This window comes from Pristis pectinata, chromosome 4 (assembly GCF_009764475.1).
Source record: "Pristis pectinata isolate sPriPec2 chromosome 4, sPriPec2.1.pri, whole genome shotgun sequence".
NCBI classification, from domain to species: Eukaryota; Metazoa; Chordata; class Chondrichthyes; order Rhinopristiformes; family Pristidae; genus Pristis; species Pristis pectinata.
The window spans coordinates 88,783,171-88,806,732 of NC_067408.1; the positions used below are offsets into that span (position 1 = coordinate 88,783,171).

The 23,562-nt window shown below is 41.5% G+C and overlaps 1 protein-coding gene across 1 annotated transcript in view; it reads left to right on the forward strand.

The window, feature by feature from the left end:
• The window catches only part of kdm6a (lysine (K)-specific demethylase 6A), a 167,135-nt gene that overhangs the window by 19,808 nt on the left and 123,765 nt on the right, over window positions 1–23,562 (forward strand). Inside the window, 2 exon segments of the mRNA XM_052013319.1 lie at window positions 18,681–18,789; window positions 22,829–22,878. Coding sequence (XP_051869279.1) covers window positions 18,681–18,789; window positions 22,829–22,878 — 159 coding nt within the window.

Genomic DNA, 23,562 nt, shown 5'->3' on the forward strand with positions numbered 1-23,562 from the left:
TTCAATCTCTTCCCAGTAGTACCTGAGATGGGGGGTTAGTTGGTCAGCTTGAAGAGCCCAGTATATATTGTGGCTACAAGGGCAGATCAGAGGATGGGTATACTGCAGCCTGACATACCTCCTGACACCCAAGGCCTTTCTACCAACTGCAAGGTACAATTCAAGAGTGTGATGAATACTCTCCACTTGCCTGCATGAGTGCAGTGACAACTCTCAAGTAGCTCCAAACCATCATGGGCAAAGAAGCCCAGTTGATTGGCACCCCATTTTCCACTCTAAACTTTCATTCCTTCCACCGACAGTGCACAGTGGCTGCAGTATGTACTGTATAAGAAATTTACTGCAGTTACTTGCCCATGCTACTCTGAAAGCACTTCCCAGATCTTGGCTTGGGCATGGTGATGACAAGTTGTGCACCATGTTGATTGATCCTTCATTATTGCTGGGTCCAAAACCTGGAATGTACCCTCTGTGAAACTACCTTCACCAGAAGGACTGAAGTGGTTCAAGAAGGCAGTTCCCAACCAATTTATGAAAGGAAATCGGGGATGGGTAATAGATTCTGGAGAGAAACTATTTCCTTTTGTAAGTAAGCACAGAGCAAGAAGGCATGATCTTAAAATTAATGTGAGGCTGTTAGGGATTGATGCCGGCTAAAGGTCAGTTGAAAACTTGAGATTGGTGGATTGGTGGATTGTAAGAGGGTGTTAAAGGTTTGGAACCAAGTTGCGCTGATGGAGTTATAGATCATGGCTGAGCTCAATGGTTTCAGTGGTGGAATAGACTCTAATGTGCCTATTACCTCAGATGTAAAACCTTGGGTATTAGATTCCTAAAACTCTTTTATGCTAACATCATTACTTTTTGAAGATGATTTTCAAGTTTTTATCAGTGATTTCCTTGTAGAAATGTGTGATCAGTACATTGTAAACTTTTAATTAAAAAAAACCTCAGCATTTCTGGCCTGCTAGCCTTTATCATTCCTTGATTGTATAATATTATTTGTTGCAGTGATCTTTTTTAATAGTCCAGACAGTAGATTGAGTAGTCTGCCTGACTTGCTTTTTGCAGTTTGTCATCTAGTTAGTCAATTGGCTTTGGCTTATTCTTTCCAGTGAGCAGTAGAGTAGTGGGTGAGTGATGCAGAGCTGCTCATGTCTCTTCAATTCGTTTCACCGCTGCCTGCAGTCTGATTAAACAGGATATTGACAGATGTGTATGATTTTTGTTTTTGCATCTGGCTAATGGTGGTTTTATTGACTTTATGAAAATAACATTAACATCACATAGATCTTGGGAGTCTGGAGAATTTAGCATATCCCAAAGAATAGCTTGTTAAACAATTTTGCCATTGCAAGTAGAATTAGATGTGCAAGGGTTATTTTTATGGCTTGGTCAACAATTTCCTGTGATGACAAGCTGAACTGGATAAAAAGTACTTAAATTTTCAAGAGATCTTTAATTGATTACAATAATAGTACATGCAGGATCAAGGTCTCCACCAAAGGTGTCTGGGAGGAGTTGCTAGAACATTTAACAAACTTGCAACAAAATAGGAGAGGGAATGTGGAGGTAAAATTAGTCTCTTAGTTAGACAGCTTTAAAATTCGAAGTCAAAGTGAGCAGGGTGCATTGTTGTTCATTTATAATAAACAATCTGTGCTGGAAGTGAAAGTGCAGTGCAGGGATATTCCAGGATGATTTGAGAAAGTGTGGGATATCTGGAATACATTGAGAATTAGAAAAAAACATTGACTTTTGGTATTAAAAGTTGCGCAACTAAGGTGCAGTTAAGAAATACAAGTTGAAACGCTCCAGTCTGGCATGTTTTGAATCTGTTGATCTATACTCATTAATTCTAAGATCTAAAATTAACCTATATTTGTACTAATCTGTAGCTAATTAACCAACCAGTGCAACTTTTCTGATCGCATTCAACAGTGTTTCCAACTTGGAGAAAATTTTGTGTTACGGGGAGTTCTCAGCTCCCCTTCCACCCCCCCCCCACATGACCTGGGGAATGGCTTTACTTAAAAAGAACATTTCTACTGCTCAGAGGAAGATGATAGGGTACAATTTCTGTGGTCAGGATTTTCTGTTGTCTTGGCACCAGTCAGATCCCACAGCGTTGGACCAGAGTTATGACAAAGCAGTATTTGCTTTCACGATGGCTCAATATCTAACGTTTATGATAGGTCATTTGGAATGAGTAAGGTTCCACTAGATAAAATTAAAAATGCTTGGCAACCAGATTTGCGGATGTCAATTTCTGAGGAAACTTGGAATGAAATTTTTAAATTGGTTAATACTTAGTCATTATGCGCCCGTCATTCTCTCCTTCAATTTAAAGTGGTCCATAGAGCTCACTCGTCTAAAGACAAACTATCCTGTTTTTATTCCGATATATCTCCTTACTGTGATAAATGCAATAATGGAGAGGCTTCTTTAATGCGCATGTTCTGGACATGTCAGAGTCTTAAAAAAATACTGGACAGAGATGTTTCAAACTTTTTCTGTGCTTTTTAAAATAAATTTTAAACAATCCTCTGACTGCATTATTTGGGATTGTTGGAGAAAAAGATATAACTTTGAAGGCTTCTGAGCTGCATATTCTGGCTATTATTTCTCTTATAGCCAGGAGGGCTTTGTTGCTTAAATGAAAGGAAGTCACTCTGCCTACTCATGCTCAATGGTTACGGGATGTTATGTCATATCTGAATCTAGAGAAGATCCGTTGTTCAATTCTTGAATCTAACTTAGACTTTCAAACCTTATGGGGACCTTTTTTGAATTATTTTCAAAACTTTTGATTTGGTGACTAAAATACAGACATTGGCTGATATTGTTAGGTTTCAAGGGCTTTTCCTTGTCTTCTCTTTTATCAAACAGCTTCGGTTTTGGTAGTGGGGGTAGAATTTTTTTATAATAAAAATGTTTTTTCTTTAACTTACTTTAACATGTGATTATTAATTTAGAGTAATGCGATCTTAAGTATGATTTAACACAATGTATTTAGTAGTATTTTTATCCTCTTTTGATGCATGTACTCTGTATTTTTCTCATGGATTTAATAAAAATATTGTAAAAGAAAGAACGTGTATTTGAATGAGCTAAATGGTTTATTTTTGCTTCAATATTTCTATTGCTGCTTGTATTCCCTAGAATTCTTTAGTACCAAATTAGGAGAGAACATTGTGACAAGATATTAAGAGGCAACAAGAAAATGACTCCAATCTCATTCCTATTGAGTGGAGACATTTGTTCTGTGTTCAGGTTTTTGTTATGTATCTGCTGTTAAAATTAATCATCATCCTAGGTGGTCCCTCAGGACCAAGGGTAATTGCTTCTATTCTAGTCCTGTGGATTCTAAGGTGGCCAATGAGGCAGGTTAGGACTTGCAGGTTTTGCCATAAGTGGGCAATTAATGATGTGGTCCTGCCATCTACTCAGGGTTTCATTGTGCTCCTAATGCAGGGACTCTAGTTCCTCTACTTTGGTTATGGGCCAGAGATTCCCAGGAACTGGGTGGGGCTGTCTCATGTTTTCATGTAGACTTGCAGAAAAAGATTCAAGGATGTTCTTATCCTGTCTGATCTCTTGTGACAGGGTTTGGAATGGACTTTTTTTGGGAGTCTGTTGTTGTGCATGTGACTGACATGTCCAGTGGATAATGGACTGGAGAGAACATTGGTTCCTTTATTCATCAATGGATTGGATGATTTTGGTGGTATACAGTGTCTGCTGTGGGTTCGGCTTCTCAGAGGCAGAAAAGATCTGTTGGAAGATGAGTTCAATTGTTTTTCTAGATGGATTCTCAGGTGCATTTCTTTGGCTACTGGGAGTTGGTGGTTGAGGAAGATCCTGACAGTGATTTTCCCTGTGGCACAAAGCAGGGAGACCCATTGTAGTTGCCACAGTTGGATTTTTTTCCTTTTCTTTTGAAGATGGTCATGATTGTGGCGTCAGAGGTCCCTGACATGTTCTCTTTCCCAGCTGTGTGCAATAAAGTGGTTGATCTGTGACTGAAGTTCTTCTTCCACAACTTTCAAAACTTCATCAGGGATACTGTCTGCTCACAAGACCTTTGACAAGAAGTTGGAAGGGCCATATACCAATCAGCGGTAACAGCAAGCCTGGACGGTGTCGAATCAAGTGTAATCATGTCAAGGACTAGACAGTAATATGATGTAGCTTGCTTAACTTATTTACTTTTTACTGCTTCTCCTGCAAAGGAGGCTAAATCATTTTCTTTGACTGTCAAAAGTTTCAGCTAAGTCAGTGCAAGGAATCAGTTTGGAGATAAGGGGCCTGATTGCTGTTGCAGGGAATGCACTATTTGATTAGCCTTCTGCAGCAGCTGTTAGCTGTGTCGCTCTTGCTTTTACATAGTTTCTGACATAATTTAGAAGCTAAAAGATCCATTCAAAAGAGCAGATGAAGAGCTTCTCATAATGCAGAAATCATCAAAGTAAAATGCTTTTAATTTGATGATTTCCACAAGGAGAAGCTTCAAATTAAGACGAGAGAGAAGAGAAATGTAATCAAACATTATACTAATGTCTTGAAACAATACTAATGTCTTGAAACAACCCATGATCTAAGTGTTGTTGTCTTTATTATAATTTAACTAAGGTGAGATGCCTTTTGGGCTTGATTTCCTTGGGGTAACCTGAAAGGCATAGATAGGGCAGATAGTCATAATCTTTTTTTTACCCCCATGATGGGGTTATCAAAATCAAAAGGGCATGGGTTTAAGGTGAGAAGGAGGAGTTGTAAAGAGGATCTGAGTGGTAAGTTTTCTATGCAGTGTGGTTGATACCTGGAACATGCTGTCAGAGGGAGTGGTGGAATCAAATAGAACTATGTTTAAGAGGTATTTAGACAGACACTTAAATAGGCAAAACATGGAGAATATGGTTCTAATGCAGGCAAATAGGGTTAGGGTACGTGGGGACAAAGGTCGGCATGGATGTGGTGTCATTTCATCCAGGAGACAATTTAGTGTTAGTCATGTGCATAGTAATTAGTTATATGATTAGAACAATAGTAATAAAACTCTGCAGTTCAATTTTTCCAGAAGAATAGAACTGTACTGAAAATGTCTACCTGTATCCATCACCCAGTCTGCACAAACTTGGTTCAGTCTATTGCCTTGAGTGATAGAAGTCATAAGGTGCTACCTCGTTGATATTAAGGTGGAAGGAAAAGCAGAAAATGCTGGAAATACTCAGCAGGTCAGACACTTTCAATTTTTTGTTCAGATTTCCAGCATCTGCAGTTTTTAAAAAAAATTTTATTTACCAATGTTGGGTAGCTGCAATGTGCACCATTCACTCTTCATCAACAAGCCTGCTAACAGGCTGGGCCTCTGCTGAACTCTGTGCTGTTTGTCGATCTTCAGCTTTGTGGAGGAAGCCATGTTACCAGCACACAGTAGTGCTTGGTATACCAAGTGATTGACAGGGAAACCCCTTGGACATGTTTTTCAGTTATTTTTAGCATGGGGAGGACCTTTTAACTGCACTCTCACTGAGTAAAGGTATAGTCGAGAAATGTCATTACAGGTTTCCCTGTCAACCACCACAGAGGAAGCATGTACCTTTTCAAAACAAAATCTTGGGAGCCTGCTTTGTCCTCTTTTAAAATGCATCATCATCCTGTCCACTGACACCAAAGCAGAGCATTGTATTCCTTCAGAGAACCACCATTCCCCTTGCGCACCCCTCATCTTGGGCATCCTCTGATATTGGAATCCACCTGTCCCCTCTCTTTCCCCCATCTGATCCCTTTTCTTCCCAAGATCTTTCTCATTCTGAGATCTTGCACCACTTAGTAATCCAGGTGAACTGAAAAATCTTGGAGTCCAGATTAGTGAAAGACCTACCACATCACAGGCAAAGAGATTAAGTTCCTGGATTTGGGTTGACCGCTTGCAGATCTGAGTTTCATGATCTGGCCGATTTCCACATTGAGGGTAAGTAGTAAGTCACTGGCTCAGAATATCCGGCCAGTTATCTTTGCTTGCCTTTTGTGTAATGACTGACATTTCCCTGCTTATACCAAATCACAAAATGAAGATATGACGTTAGAATTAAAAATGGTTGATGCAATTCCACTCTCATTCAGATTTGAAGAAATATACAGTGTTTTATTGAAAAGCTATGCACAAATTGGCTGATAAATTTCCCAGTATCTAAATTATTTCTGAAAGTGATTAATGGCATTTCAATGCTGCCACAAGCATCTGATTGTTGACCTTTGTAGGCACGGTACTGGTAGTGGTGGGTTGACAGTTTGCAAGGACAAAGCAATTAAAGTTTTTTTTCTTCCATGGAGAGGTAATGGCAGTTTTGAAAGAAAGTGGGAAGAAGCAACTGTTAATATTGCCAGCTCGCATGGAGCCAGGAGAGGAAGTTAAACTGTCAGCATATATATGGAAATGGGACAGTGACTGTGGAGGGCAAGTCTAACTGATAACATGCAAGTTTGCAAATGAACATCAGGAATGGATAATTCAGAGTCGTAGAGAGATGCAACATGGTAACAGGCCCTTCGGCCCGCTGAGTACATACCAGCGATCATCTACCCATCTTAGACTAATCCTACATTTTCATCAACTGCACACACACGCACACACACGCACACACCAATTTACAGTGGCCAATTAACCTACCAACCAAGGTGTCATTGGGATGTGGGAGGAAACCCACAAGGAGAACTTGCAAACTCCACACAGACAGGATGGAACCTAGGTCCCTGGAGCTGTGAGGCAGCACCTCTACCAGCTGCGCTACTATGCCGTCCTCACAATATGTGAGTTGATGGGAAGGAAATGTCTATGTTGGATAGAGCAGTGGGATCTCAGCTTCAGATGCACCATTTAATATAAGTAACAACACTGTTTAATAAGGCCATTAAAAGTATTCCCAAAGCACTGGGATTCATTTCTAGAAGAAGAGATGCTGTAATAAATTTGTATAAAATCTTGGATAGATCTCACTTAGAGTAATTTGAACAGCTGTGATATCCATTTTATCAATAGGATACTGAAACAGCTTTGGAATGGATATCTGGCTAAAGCAATTATTGACTCATTTTGTATCAGCACACAGGTTCAAATTTCTAATTGCTTGTAACTTTACTGATACCAAGCACCTCGTTTTCCATGGAGTCACCAACGGTTTGTACTCCTATAGTGTCTTTAATGTACCAAAAGGTTACATTGGACTTCATGGAGTTGTGGATACAGCACTGAAACAGGCCCTTCGGCTCACCGAGTCCTCATCAAGCAGCCATCTATACTAACCCTACATAAATCCCATTTTCTTATTCTCCCCAGCTCTCCTTAATTTCTACCACTCACTTACACATTCAGGACAGTTTACATTGGCTAATTCACCTACCAGCCTTCAACTCTTTGGGATGTAGGCGGAAACGGGAGCACCTGGAGGAAACCCATGTGGTTATGGGCGAGCATGCAAACTCCATGAAGATCGCACAGATGTCAGGATTAAGCTAGGGTGATTGCACTGCACGGAGTGCCCCTACCATTATGCCACTGTCTCACCCCTAATTTGAGCATTATCAAACAAAATTGCCACTGATCTTCATCAAGTTATTAGGGACAGTGTCCTAATGGAGAAAGGCATGGCAGAGGTTGGGGAAGAAATTCTGTAATTTATAATTTTAGTTTCAAAGAACAAACACCTAGTGGAGCAGGTAACTTGTGAAATAAAATATGAGAATGGAGGAGTGTAGCTAGAGGACATTCTTATTAGGCAGTCTCTTGTGGTTGAGAATGATTTGCTTCCACCACGGTTCCTTGCATTCTTGGTTGAAGAGTTCTATGTGGAATCTGCAGATTCTACCACAGGAGGGACAGTGCAGTTTGTTGGGATAGGTGGGTGAGTTGATTGTATTCTTCCAGTGTGTGCACTTGGCCTGCATATATTCACCCAAACTGCTCAGAACTTTCCTAGTGGCTTCTCCTCCATTTAGGGCAGTTTTGAGCACAGAACTCCCATTTAACAATGAGGATTTTCAGGGTTTTTTCCAAATAGGTTTTTGAAGGTTTCCTGGAACTATTCTTTAGTCTTTCTAGAAGTTACTTTCTGTGATGGTGTTCAGAGTACAGTGCAAATAATGTGGCCCATCCATTAAAACTGGTTGTGTGATCAAAACCTTGAGTTTGACCAAGTGGAGGGCTCTGATGTCACTTGGGCTACCATGTCAGTAAATTTGAAGGATTTTGTGGAGGTAGCTTTTTTGGTACTAATCCAGTGTTTTGAGGTGCTTACTGTAAATTGCCCACATCTCCAAAGCATCCTTGGGGGTGGGTGTGTGAGAGTGGTAAGTGGATGGGGGAGGCTGCTTCTCAGTTAACTATAGGATTTGTGCTGGGTTTGATATCTCGATCTTTGAACGCTCCTTTCCACAGGCTAAAGGTTGTACTGGTGCATTGGAGACAGTGGTGGATTTCATTGTCCTCATTTATTGGAGGTCAAGTCAAGTATTATAGTGAGGAGGTCTGAGAAGAGGGTTGGGAAATGACAAAGCCTTGCTTGCCTCCATTCTGCACTATATTTGATTTTGTAGTGGATTATTTGGCCGGGATCATAGCTTGCATGTCGTTGTGGAACAGATGGAGGATGATGACGAATTCTTGTGGGCAACCAAGTTTGAGAAGGATCCTCTATAATTTTTCCCTGTTGAAGGCTTTTGTGAGGTTAGAGAAGGACATGTATAGTGATTGGTTCTGCTCATTGGACTTTGGACTTTTTATGATTTCATTTCCTTTTTTCCTTTTGTTGAGCAGAATCCTCAATCAATTCTACTATCAAAAATGGGTTGGGAGGAGTTCTCAGACTTCTGGAAGGAGATGCTTGATAAGGAATCTTACGATAACTTTCTTTGTAGCAGAGTGTGGGAAGATGCCTCTTATTACTGAGATCCCGTGCATCCTCTCCTCTCTTCGGTTCAGATGTTATCCCAATTTTAAGTTCCCACTCCTGCCTGCTGCAAAATCACACAGTGCCATGGATTAATTCTGTTAAGACGTGTTTATTAGCAGTATACTGCCAGGGAGAATTCTTCTCTAACTCTCATGCAGAGTCTTTATTGGAGGTCTCCACAGCACAGAGGGGCAGGCATTAATTTATACAGTCCTTGTCATATACTTAAACAATGCAGCTACACCAATTTCAATTGGGGAGCCTAAGATACAAAGACAACCATCACACTCATTGTTTTAAGACAAACCTCACACTCATTGTTTAGGACAACCACCTGGTCTTGAGTCGTGGGATTGCGTGCGTGGTATTTTTTCATGTAGTTATATGTATGGTCAAATTTCTTAACCTTTTACTTCCTCATTCCCTCCTCTTATCATATTATGATAACCTAGAGGGGTGCTGAGAATGGGGTTGAGAGCTTATTAATAAAGACCTTGCAACAAGTATTTAAACAGGTCAGCACCACACAGCAAACTATAATAATAATGATTAACACTACTGCTCCATGCACCAGGTATGATGTCAATGATCCTCCTAATAGCCACCTCAATCAACCCTCTCCTCCTGCAAGTCCCTGCCTAAAGTTATCTAATTGCTCTGAATGTCCTGAATGGCATGGGAAATGTTGTAGGACTCATCCCTAACATTGGTGACCCATTTGTCCCCTACTATGGCACATACTGCTCCTTGCTGAGCTAACTGGTAGTCCACAGCATACTGGGTCTGTTGGGCATAGAGTTGAAGTTCTGCCATTTCCTGGTTCAGGCCCTTTATGGTACTGTTTCCCAGCATGGTCAGTCCACAAATAAGGTAGTTCTGTTTTTTTGCGGCTATAGTTCCTGCTGAGCCTCCCAGAGAGAGAGAGAGAGGGAGAGAGTACTCAGAAACCCATAGCCTAATGACGATAAGGGGGAGCCCATCGTAACAGGATCCCTCCATTCTTCACACCTACTCCTCACCTACTGATTGCACCACAAGTCTTCGTCAGACATGAGCCTTCTGGGGGCAGGGGACCGTGACCGGCCCAATCGTTCCTATTGCAAACAAGGCTGGTAGAGTGGGGGTGGCAGTAGTACAAGTACCATTGAAAAGGAACACGTACCCTTCCTTGGTCTGGTAACAGGCTACATTACCCATTTGCTGTGGACTGGGCATCTGAGAATACCAAGAGATTCCAGTAACATTCCTTCCATGATTTCTCAGATAATTTTCCCTGGTTAGCCATTCCACAGAGACATTAGACAATTTCACATGGCTTTCGTTCCCTTCCCCACAAACCCATCGCTCCCCTGCAAGTAATTTAACACACCTAGTGGTGGCACACTCGCACCCAAACCACCCTCCCCTAAATTCACATGTTCTCTCTATACAGGTGGTGGTGGCACATGATATCGTGTGCTGTATGATCGCTATCCCACAACCCCATCCTTTACTGTCAAAGCAGTGGGGGAAGGACTGGTAGCTAGTTGTGCTACTAGGATCTGTTATTGTTCTTTGCAAACATTTACCCGGCAACACCCTCCCGTAAGGTCCCTTCTACCCAATACACTTTATTTCTGAAAATTCATATTTTAATAGAGACCTGGGGCTCCAACTTGGTGTGGCTACAAAAAGACCTTCCACTGATTTTTGCTGGGAGTAGCAAATGGTGCAATTTCCATGTAGCTGCATATGTGTTTTATAAAACAAATTTTCCTGTAATGCCAATGCAAGAGTACCGTTAATGGTAAGGAGTCCAAATCTAAGAACATCATTTTCCTTCTGGTGGCCATTGTTTAGTCACTCAGATGAATCCAGCATTCCTGGCCCTGTACTTTCACAGCTGTAGGAGTTTGGAGCAGTATCTGGAAGGGGCCTCTCCACCGAGGTCCCAATTTAGGGCGCTCCCAATCTCTTATCAGTACCAAATCTCCATTTTCCAGGTCAGGCAACTCTGCATCCTGTCCTTCCCGTGGTTTAAAGGCGCTCTTCACCTGTGAATGAAGAAACTTTAAAGAGGACGTAAGCTGTCTGAAATACCTTTGTAGTTCATTCCCCTTGATGTTAAGGTCAACCTGGGTGAGGGGCTGGGTGTCAGCATCCTATGGGATCCTTCCCGGACGTCCATAGACAATTTCGGCAGCCGACACCCACTGAGTTGGGAGTAATTCTTGTGTGGTATAAAGCTAATGGGAGAACCTTCAGCCAATTTAGACCTGTCTCTGACACTAATTTAGTTAATTTATTCTTCAGGGTGCCGTTGGTTTGTTTTGCTATACCCGCTGCCTGAGGGTGGTAGGTGCAATGGAACTGTTGTTCGATATGCAGTGCCTCGCACAGCTCCTTATTTATTTTCCCTCTGAAGTGGCGACCATTGTCTGAACTTATCTGTCGGGGTACCCCAAACCTTGGTATGATCTCTGTAAGCAATAACTTTACCACCGTTGAAGTCTTATTGTTGGTGGTTGGAAAAACTTCAATCCATCTATTAAATACATCAGACAGTGCTTGTAGCAATGTACACGTGGTAATGCAATAAAATCAAGTTGTATGCATTCAAAAGGACCACCTGGCAAGGGGGTTTTGCCAGGGGTGCACCTCACCCCTTTCCCGGCAATGGTTTGTTGGTATACTAAACACGATTGTATTTTGCCTTGTGCTGCTTCCTCCAATCCGGGGTGCCACCAGGTACGTAGTAAAATGTTACTCATTCCCTCCTTGCCAAGGTGGGTGTCAGAATGCAGGCAGTCAATAAGCATTGGTAACAAGGTATCAGGTATAGATACTTGACCGACTGGAGTAGTCCAGAGGCCGTGTGGCGCAGAGTGCGTACACCTGTGCGCCTTCCATACTTGTTTTTCTGAGTCGGGGTGTCCTCCTGTAAGCGCTGTACAGTGACCCTTCTGGGAGTATTCTATAAGCCCCCTGGTAGCAGTAGGGATACTGAGGGGCAGATTAGGAGGCAGTTTTTGGAGAGATGCGAAAATAACAGGGTTATTATAATGGGAGACTTCAACTATCCAAATATTGATTGGCACCTACTTAGTGCCAAAGGTTTAGACAGGGCGCAGTTTGTTAAGTATGTCCAGGACGGATTCCTGACGTAGTATGTTGACAGGCCGACTGGAGGGAATGCCATATTAGATCTAGTTTTAGGTAATGAACCGGGTCAGGTGACAGACCTATCGGTGGGTGAGTATTTGGGGGACAGTGACCATTGCTCCATAACCTTTAGAATTATTATGGACAGGGATAGGAGCAAAGAGGACGGGAAGATATTTAATTGGGGGAAGGCAAATTATGAGGCTATAAGGCGAGAACTTGGGAGTGTAAATTGGGGTGACATTTTTGAAGGGAAATGTACTATGGAGATGTGGTCGATGTTCAGGGATCTCTTGCAGGATGTTAGGGATAAATTTGTCCTGGTGAGGCAGAGAAGGAATGGTATGGTGAAGGAACAGTGGGTGATGAGAGAGGTGGAACAACTAATTAGGAAGAAGAGGGCAGCATACATAAGGTGTAAGCAGCAAGGATTGGACAGGGCTCATGAGGAATATAGAGTAGCAAGGAAGGAAGCTTAAGAAAGGGCTGAAGAGAACGAGAAGGGGACAGGAAAAGGCTTTGGCGAGTAGGGTTAAGGAGAATCCCAAGGCTTTTTTATCATACGTAAAGAGCAGAAGGATGGCTAGGGTAAAGGTAGGTCCTATTAAAGACAAAGGGGGAGGATGTGCCTGGAAGCTGTGGAATTGGGTGAGGTTCTCATTGAATACTCTTCAGTATTCACCAAGAAGAGGGGTCTTGATGATGCTGAGAACAGTGTAGGTGAGGGTAATGTTCTAGAGCACGTTGATATCAAGAGAGAGGATGTGTTAGAGTTGTTAGAAAATATTAGGGCAGATAAGTCCCCGGGACCTGACAGAATATTCCCCAGGCTGCTTTGTGAGTCGGGAGGAGATTGCTGAACCGTTAGTTAGGATCTTTGAGTCCTCGTTGTCAACGGGGATGGTACCGGAGGATTGGAGGGTGGCGAATGTTGTCCCCTTATTCAAAAAAGGTAGTAGGGATAGTACAGGGAATTACAGACCAGTGAGCCTTACGTCTGTGGTGGGTAAGCTGTTGGAAAGGATTCTGACAGAGAGGACCTATGAGCATTTGGAGAAACATGGACTGATTAGGGACAGCCAGCATGGCTTTGTGAAGGGAAGATCTTGCCTCACAAGCCTGATGGGGTTCTTTGAGGAGGTGACCAGGAAGATTGATGAGGGTAGTGCAGTGGATGTGGTCTACGTGGATTTTAGTAAGGCGTTTGACAAGGTTCCGCATATTAGGCTTCTTCAGAAGGTCAGAGGCCAAGGGATCCAGGGAAGCTTGGCCATGTGGATTCAAAATTGGCTTGCTTGTAGAAAGCAGAGGGTTGTGGTGGAGGGAGTGCATTAAGATTGGAGGGCTGTGACTAGTGGTGTCCCGCAGGGATCGGTTCTGGGACCTCTACTTTTTGTGATATTTATTAACGACTTAGATGAGGGGGTGGAAGGCTGGGTTAGCAAGTTTGCAGATGACACAAAGAATGGTGGTGTTGTGGATAGTGTGGAGGGCTGTAGACGCTTGCAGAGGGATATTGATAGGATGCAGAGCTGGGCTGACAAGTGGCAGATGGAGTTCAATCCAGAGAAGTGTGAGGTGGTACACTTTGGAAGGACAAACTCCAAGGCGGAGTACAAGGTAAATGGCAGGATTCTGGGCAGTGTAGAGGAGCAGAGGGATCTGGGGGTTCATATCCACAGATCACTGAAAGTTGCCTCGCAGGTGGATAGGGTAGTTAGGAAAGCTTATGGGATGTTAGCTTTCATAAGTCGGGGGATCGAGTTTAAGAGCTGCAAAGTGATGATGCAGCTCTACAAAACTCTGGTTAGGCCACACTTGGAGTACTGTGTCCAGTTCTGGTCACCTCATCATAGGAAGGATGTGGAGGCGTTGGAAAGGGTGCAGAGGAGATTTACCAGGATGCTGCCTGGATTAGAGAGTATGGATTATGAGGAGAGACTAAAGGAGCTAGGGCTGTTCTCATTGGAGAGGAGGAGGATGAGGGTAGACATGATAGAGGTATACAAGATATTGAGAGGAATAGATAGAGCGGACAGCCAGTGCCTCTTTCCCAGGGGGCCAATGCTCAAAACAAGAGGACATGGCTTTGAGGTATTGGGTGGGAAGTTCAAGGGTGATGTCAGAGGGAGGTTTTTCACCCAGAGAATGGTTGGTGCATGGAATGCGCTGCCTGGCGTGGTGGTGGAGGCTGATACATTGGACAAGTTCAAGAGATTGTTAGATAAGCATATGGAGGAATTTAAGATAGAGGGATATGTGGGAGGAAGGGGTTAGATAGTCTTAGGTGTGGTTTGAAGAGCGGCACAACATGGTGGTCCAAAGGGCCTGTATTGTGCCGTATTGTCCTATGGAGGTTCTTTACGTAAGCAGCATTCTGTATGGGGCTACCTGTAGAGGTCAGAAATCCCGTGTGTGTCCATAGTCGGCTAAAATCATGGGTGACTCCAAAAGCATAGCGGGAATCAGTAAAGATATTAGCTACTTTGTCCTTGGCTAAAATACAAGCTCTGGTCAGGGCAAAGAGTTCTGCTTTTTGGGCAGAGACTAGGGGCTGCAAAGATGCAGACTCCACGACATTGGAGTTGTTTACTATGGCGTAGCCACAAAGGCGGGTTCCCTGTTCAGAAACTGAGGAGCTACCGTCGACATACAGGTTTAAGTCTGCTGACTGGAGGGCCTTATCCAAAAGGTCCGGATGGGGTGTAGTTAAAAAGTAGTTTCGCATTAAACAGTCATATGGTGGATCTTCAAGTTCCTCAGGTGGGGCCTCTAGAAAGGTGGCAGGATTAATGGTGATGCAGTATGCAAAAGTGAGGAGTGGGATATTCAGGAGCACAACCTCATATCTGTTTAAGCGGGCCTGGGTAAGGTGTTGGGTCTGATGGGAGGTCAGGAGTGCCATTACGGTATGGGAGGAATAACCAACCACTGACTGTTGCAGGGTTACATTGGAGGCTGCTGTTACCAGGGAGTAAATCGCTGGAAGCATCTGTGAGCACGGCGGAAGTCCCCTAGCAACCAGGTCCAGCCGAGTAGAGTAATATGCCACTGTTCTTTTTCTATCCTCATGGGTTTGAGTAAGGACGGCTGTAGCGTAGTCCTCCAGGACATTCACAAAAAGCTGAAATGGGCGATCATATAGAGGGCGTCCCAGGGCTGGGGTACCGGCAAGGGCCTGTTCGAGCTTGTCAAAGGCCTCCTTACGTTCCTCCGTAAGTTCGAAAGGTCCCACAGACTGGCTTGAAGCCAGGGGTCTGAGGTGCTTAGTAAGGAGGGCCACATTAGGTAGCCATTGTCTGCAGAAATTTACTAAACCTAAGAAGGCGTGCGTATCCTTCGGTGTAGAGGGTGGTGGGGTAGCAATAATGGGTGTAATACGTTCAGGAGTGAACTGCTGGTCAGTTGCACTTAAAAAGGTGCCCAGAAATTTCACCTAGCACTGGGTTCGTTTTACTTTCTGTGGAGATATTACGTATCCCCAAGAATGGAGTGTGTTAAGTAAAATCCTCTGGGTTGTTTTTTAAGGTTGGGCGCCTGACTCATGATTAGGCACATCTCTTGAGGCTTCCAAGGGGTGTATATTTGGATTGAAAGATTAGCGCTCGCTTGGGCTGGATCTGGATTGGGAACACTCTTATTGGGGAACTGTCTTTCAGCCTTGGCTCCCTTTACCTCATTCAACATAAGGTGATGGGTCGGGATCTTTACGGTCATCATTATCAGTGGTAGAATCGGAGTCATAATGGGTGTCTGACTGAGGATCTACTAAAGGTCTGTCCCTTACCAAAAAGTTCCATCGCTTGTCTGTGGCCTTAGAACCATTTGTATGCGGGCTTCCTCTCCGTCTAAGCTGATTTCTAGTTTGGGACGCAATAGGGTCATGGAATTGTCCTTGGGATGGGACTTGGTTAGCAGTCGTTGGTGGTGAGAGCAGAATGGTTTGCGGACTAGTTACATTATATGGGGGCGGCAGTGAAATTGAGGGGTAGATAGGGGCTGTGGGTCGGACCATCCAATCCTCCTCATTTTCGTCTGTATCGTTACTTTGGAACAACGGGCACGCCAGATGTTTTGGGAGGTACCTCCACTTTATCCTTATTTTCTCTTTTTATTCCTACGTTTTTCCTTCTTTCCCTGGTCTACCCCTTCCCTCTCCCTTCTACGTGCATTATGTTCCCAACTACTCAGTTTAGATCTATTTGTCAGGTCTTCGGCTGTTTTTCTCCAAGTAGACAGTAATATTTTCCATTTTTCTCCTGTATTGCGTTCCTAAATCGCCTTTTCTGCCTTTAGACACTTATCCACATCCCAAGTTCCCCCTAATGGCCCTATTTCATTTCCCAATTTCTTATTGAGGGATGCTGATAATTTACAGAAGTTATTCTCATTTTTTGACTGCAAGGTACAAATCGCTACAATTATCTATAAGATCAGTCTCTTTCCTTCACCCACTTCAGGTTCCTGACCTTCCTGTGGGGGATTTCCCCTCTTAAGAACCGGTCTAAGGCAGGGTAGTAGTACTGGAGAACTGATCTCAAAACTTAAAACCTTAAAATTCACTATCTTAAAACCCAAAACTGGGGACTCGAACTCCTTACCGTTATTTCTCTGAGGACTCAAACGTCAGGTAATTTATCTGGAGGACTCTAACCTCTTACCTGTGGCACTCAGACAGGTTCGCGAGGAGTCCGTCAGGATATTCAATAAGCAAAGGGATCGATCAGGTGTCCGACTCCCTGAAAGGGATCAAGGTGAATCTTACCTTGTGGGCCCTTCCGTCTTAGGTAGTCGTTATCCCTGTTGATCGCTCACGGCGCTTCCGAGACCTCATCTTGGACTCCTGGCTGGCTTGCCAAATTGTTATCCCAATTTTAAGTTCCCACTCCTGCCTGCTGCAAAATCACACAGTGCCACAGATTAATTCTGTTAAAATGCGTTTATTAGCAGTATACTGCCAGGGAGAATTCACCTCTAACTCTCATGCAGAGTCTTTATCAGGGGTCTCCACAATACAGAGGAGCAGGCATTAATTTATACAGTCCTTGTCATACACTTAAACAATGCAGCTACACCAATTTCAGTTGGGGAGCCTAAGATACAAAGACAACCATCACATTCATTGTTTTAAGACAAACCTCGCACTCATTGTTTAGGACAACCACCTGGTCTTGAGTCAGGGGCTTGCTTGCGTGGTATTTTTTCATTAGTTATATGTATGGTCACAATTTCTTAACCCTTTACTTCCTCACAGAAAGATAAGGTCATGAATTCTTGCCAGAAATGCTTCCATGCCATTCAGTACTAATACTGGTATTTGTTCCAAAAGCCTTTTTGTTATGTTGAAAGATGACTTTTTTAACCTCCTAGCTAGGGTGGGTTATGGCAGAAGGTAGATTGTAGAAAGGAGTTAAGTACACTTGCATCAAAGACAGAATCTGGAATAAGGAGCTCTTCAGAAGGTTGTTTCTAGTGGCACTGACTGCCTCACTGGCCTTAATAAGCTTGTAGTTCTTGACTTTTAGTCAGATGGGTACTTGGATGTTTGGGCTGCAGGTACTATTGAAGAATTTGAGTACGTTATGGTTGTTGGAATCTCCTACACTTTATCCATCAACCACCGGCCCTTTAAGTTTTTTGTTGGATCTTGTCCTGCAAATGCCTTAATGTTTTTATACCTCTTGTGTTGTAATGATGGTTGAGTCCAAGAATGTCTTGCATCCATAATTTATTAGCTCATGGATCTCCTGGAAGTCAGTAGAAAAGTCTGAGGGGAGACTGTGTTATGGGCATTCTGTGGGCATTAAGGAGATATTTGAAAGCAAGAATGGGAAATTTAAAATTGAGTTATTGCTTAAGTGAGAGCCAACGTAGATAAATAATTCTGGTTGATTAGTGAATGGAACTTTGTGAGAGAAGAACAAAAGTTTTAGATGACTTCAGGGTTAGAAAAAGGAACAGTCACATCTAGAGGTGTTTAAGAGGCACCTGGATAGGTGCATGAATATTGCAGAAAATGGAGGGATACGGGCCATTTGCAGGCAGAAAGGATTAAGTGTCATTAGTTTAATTAGTTCAGCAGAACATTGTGAGCCAAGAAGTCTTTTCCTGTACTGTACTGTTCTGTGTTCTAGAGGAAACAAAGACATTGACAAAATACTAAGCTCCAGTCCAGTTTTGTTTTATGCTCTTCAAGGAGATCCAAGACTACTCTCTTTAAAAATAAAACCCCAAAATATTTTAACTGACTGAAACCAGAAAATTAATTCCGTTTCCCATGACAACATTTCATCCATTAAATACACTTCAGTCTTTATGGTTTTCTGTGAAGAGTAATAACCTTATATGTATACTTTTTAAAAATTTGCTCAGTTATGGACTCATAACCATTCCATAAGTGCAGAATCTCTGACCACTAGAATGAGGATATAGTCCTTAGTGTCTCATGAAAATTTAACTGCAGATTTGTTTATAACTCCTTGCTTGAATCTCCAGAAATAGGATGCAGTGTGGTGATGTAACCCAAAAGTGTCTCTCTTCAATTACTGTGCCTTCTGTCCCTTCTCATTATGCATTTGTTTTTTTTAGGCTATTCACTGCTTTGAGTCAGTGATCAAGAAGTGTGAAGGAAAAGTTGACCCTGAATTGTTTTGCCAGCTTGGTCATTTCAATCTCTTATTGGAGGATTATCCAAAAGGTGAGCAATGTTTTTTTTCCTGTGTTTACATTTCTCGATTTTTTGATTTATAAACTACGAGCTTTGCAGAAGATAATGAATAACAAGTTGCAGGATGCTGTTGTCTAAGGGCATTTGACAAAATGTCAAATGATAGAGGGGGCATTGCCATAATTGGATAATTTGTGTTTGTATCCACTTTGGAAGTTGGTCAAAATAAATCAAGTTGTTTAAATTACTATCCACAGCAAGAACTGGTTTTGATTTTAAAGGGAAATTTTGCATCAAGGGCCTGTGAAGAATACAGTATGAGAAGTGGAATTCTTGAGATGGGAAATGGTTCTAATGGTATGGTTCGGGTTCCTGTAGCTAGAAACCAAACATTGTACTTTATGGCCAATGCCTCAAAATAACTGCAGGAAATTTTACATCAACTTTTCAACAATGATAGGTATACCAGTTTTGATTTGGATCTGATTCTGGGGCATTTTCACTTTGTGGCCATGAATAATGACTTTTTCCCATTTCAAATTTGGCCATTTCCTTTGATGCTAAGTTACAAATATACAACAATATTTGGAAGCCCTTTGCTCTTTTGTTAACTAATTGTCTTTCTATAGGCATCCAGCTGCCCAGCATCTGTATAATGTTGAGATCGGGGATGTCAGTCCAAATTGCTCCTTTGCCTTTGTAAAAAAAAAAATATTTTATTCATTAACAAATCATTTAAATATAAGTGTAACTTTTTAAAGCTGTTAGCCTAAAATTCTTGATAAATCTGGAATTTTGATTCTTATTTCAGATGGTCATAACATAATCAAAGAATGGTTACAGCATGGAAGGAATCCCTTTTTTCCCCATTGTGTCTGCATTGGCTCTGCCAGATCAACCATCCCCTGGCCTTTTTCTATCACCTTGTGATAGAAAAAATTACCAATTTTTCTTCACCATTTATCCAATTCCCTCAAATGATACAGTGCATCTGCCTCATCTGCAGGCAGTGCATCTCAGATAACAATGATCTGCTGTGCAAAATAAAAGTTTTTTTCCTCATGTAACTTTTTAATTCTCTTTTTCGTTTTATACATGTGACCTTTTAGTCGTCAATTCCTCTTCCAGCGGGAACAGCTTCCCGCTATCCACTGTGTCCAGACTTGAATCTCCTCTCATCCTTCTAATGAAAACAGTTCCAGTCCCTCTAATCTGTCTTTGTAATTTAGTCCTTCATTTCAGGAACCATTCTCAAATATCTTCACTGGATCCTTTCTAATGTCCTTATATCCTCCATATAATGTGGAGAGATCTAACTCCTATTTTACATCTTTGCTTTGATTCTATGTGGAAACCATAAATTCATCTACCTAGGATTTTGCAGTTGGCAATTGTTGTTGTTAAAAATTTATACTGTTTTATGCCTAATCTCTTCAGGCATACAAAAATGTGAAATATTTTAATCCAATCCTGGAATAGAACATGTGAGTTCAGTATGGTTTCTCAGTTATTTGGTTTCGATGCTCTCTAAGTGGTGATTGAATTTTCCTGTCTGTTGTATGTTTAGTTGACAAAAAATAAAATTGGCTGGAAGTATCACAATACCCAAATTATTTGGAATGTTTGCCAAAATTAGTTTGTATTTAAAAAAGTTTTTGTTGCAGTCATTGTCCTTGGAGAAAATGGAAATAACAATCCTGCACTTGCATCCTAAGATGGCTATTCTATTAACGTACCTTTAAACTTCAGTTTTTTTCAGTTCACAGACATGCTCTCCCGTAAAGTTTATCAATTGCTGGCCTAACCACTCGCTTTATACTTCTTTAAATTGTCACCTCCGTAGAGACCTGTTCTTCAGGCTACCTCTCTTGATTTCACTGGAATCCTTTTGTTTCCATGTCCAGACCATTTCCTGAGGCCTTATTGACTCAGTGCTAGAGCTCAGACTTTGTCCAGCTAGTTTGTTTCTTCCTGAGAGTTCCAGACTTATGCCCTTGGTCCTTCACTTTCGGGCCTCAGCCATACTTCTGACCCTCAGTTTAATCTTTCACCTCTGCAACTTGGCTCAGCTACTAGATGTGTCAACATTGAATTTGGCTCAATCGCAACAAAATGATTCCACATTTCAGTGGATGTTTTGTTTCTTCAGGGTCCTTTCTGGCTCTGTTTCTATTTGAGCCCCGACCCCTGTTTTCTTATGTGACTAAGGGAAAGATATGAGAATAGATAAAGACAGAAAGGGGTTGAATCAGTGAATATTTGAGAAGACAGTCGACTGGCAAGTTATGAGGAGCAGTATACAATCAAAAATAATTGCATTAAAAAGGGAATATTATTGGCTTGTAAACTCAAAGTTAATAAGGTATTGAATCTCTTTCAGTTTTGAGATGCCCTTTAGGTATTTTCCACTGCCACCCATCTTTTTAACATGGTGTTTCTCAGTTTTTACCTGTGTATGAGGTGGTTATTTGATAAAGGTTCTGAAGAAGAGATGGATGATATGAATTCACATAATGTTCCTTTTTGTATTTCCAAGGACATAACCAATATTTTTGTTTGTCCAAACCATGTGAAAATTGGAATGAATTTAAGTGACAATTTATTAAATATTTAGTACAGTAATTAAATGGTTAGCAGATGGATGGAAATAACAAATGTAAATTAATGTTCTGTTAATTATTTTATGGACACATTTTTAATTTAATTGCTATTCAATGTTTGTTATTAAAATGGTTTGTGGGACAATGTAACTAGCCAGTTATCTATCCATCTGCCATCTCTGAACCTATGTGTTAGCTGACACAATCAGATTCTCTTTCTAAAGGCACCATTCCACTTCTATTTAACGTCTTCACCTTGACCTATCCACCTTTGTGTGATTCTATCTCTATTCTCATTCTTCCTGTGTATTCTAGTTTGTGTTATAACTTCCCTCTTCTTTGCTCTTGAAGGATTCCATTTCAAATCTCCACCATGCCTTCCTTTTCTATTGCATCACTGGGACTGCTCAAGGCAAAATTGTGACTGTGACACTGAGACCATGGTCAATTATTCCTCCTAATCTTCACAATCATTTAATGTGTTCCTAAGTTCCATCATCCTTTTCTTCAGTTCATAATTCAATTCTGTGGGAGGTCCTTACATTTTTCTGTGTATTACCAGTATTCTGTTCCTGACCCTATAAGGTCAACTCGGGCCTCCCAAGGATCTACCTTTTATCTTTTCTTTTTTTTGGTCCCTTATCAGAATGCATGGAGTCAGATTACAAATCTTTGCCAATTGACCTGTAACTTCCCACTAGTGTGTTAGACTACCATGAACTTGATTTTAAGTATTGAGGAAATCAAAATCGTGTATAATGTTTTAACTATCTTGGTTTTGATGCTCACGATTCCGCAATCCTCTACTTGACTCCCTTGCAGCCACCTTTTTCCCACACCATTGATTTACATATTTTGCTTTGGGATTTGGGCATCTCTGGCTTGGCCGGTATTTAATGCCTATCCTTAATTGCCTATGAACTGAGTAACTTGCTAAACCATTTCCGCAGACATTTAAGAATCAACCACCTATAATCTGGAGTCACATTTAGGGTAATGTTTCTTCAGGATTTTGGTCAATCAGATGAGATTATGTAATAAAACAGTGGCTTTGACTTTTTAGAATAATTTGTGATTTAAGAAAAAAGTTAATTTGTACAGCTGGCTGGTCTTTGGACTGTTAGACCTCTATTTGCTAGTTTAACCACTGCACTACCATCACATCATGTGTTCGCTGACCCATATTGTACAGGAATGACATCCTATTAATGCTGTGCATTCTCTCATCTCCCGTGTCTTGGAAATTCCTTTCCCTATTTGTCACTCTGCAGGCAGAATTTATTGTTGCCCATGCTGTTATTTCTTTATCAGTGGTCCTTTGGATGGGTCCTTACCTGGAATATCTTGTCTGTTTCCAACAGAGTTGCCCAACCTGCTGAATTTTAATTTGTTTTAGTTTGGGGTTTTGCATTGTATTTTTATCTGAATTTTATTTCATAAATGTTCAATTTCTTTTTTTTTCCTTTCAGCATTATCTGCATACCAGAGGTACTACAGTTTACAGTCTGACTACTGGAAGGTTTGTATCATTTGAAGGACACTTGCTGGAATTTTAATTAGATAGAACTTAATAATCAATTATGTTTGCAGTTCTCATTCTTGCATATGAACCCATCAATGCTGCCACTAAAAATATGGACATTATAAGACTGGAAGAGACTTGCTATTTGCAACCTCTGCATTATCATCATGTTAAATACCTAGCAGTTTTACCTTGTTTGTCTGAATTTAACTTGTGTATACCGTGATTGCATTTGTATTGTAAATGATTCAAAGTAATTGTCTGATATGAAACTTGTGTTCTCAGAGTTGCCAGATGTTCAAGGGCATGACCGGCTAGCCTCTTGCTGTTTTACTTTATCAGCTCATCCAAACTCCACTGCTCCCTTTTCTGTCCGAGACCAAAAACAGTTCAAAAATTGTCTGATTTCTGCTTGGCAGTCACCTTGCGACTCAACATTTTTTTGAACACGATGAACTTCTTTACTCACAATCTTTCCTTTACTGATGACTTATCACTACTCCGTTACAGGTAATTTCCAAATTACCTATCAGAAGGATGGGTTATGGCAGTGGTTATAATCAACACTCAACTCGTTGGCTTCAATTCAATGGAGAATTTATTTGGATGTTCCAACAATGTATTTCTCTGTGATATTGCGCGAGCTCTGTCCAACAAATAAATCAAACATTGTACATAGAA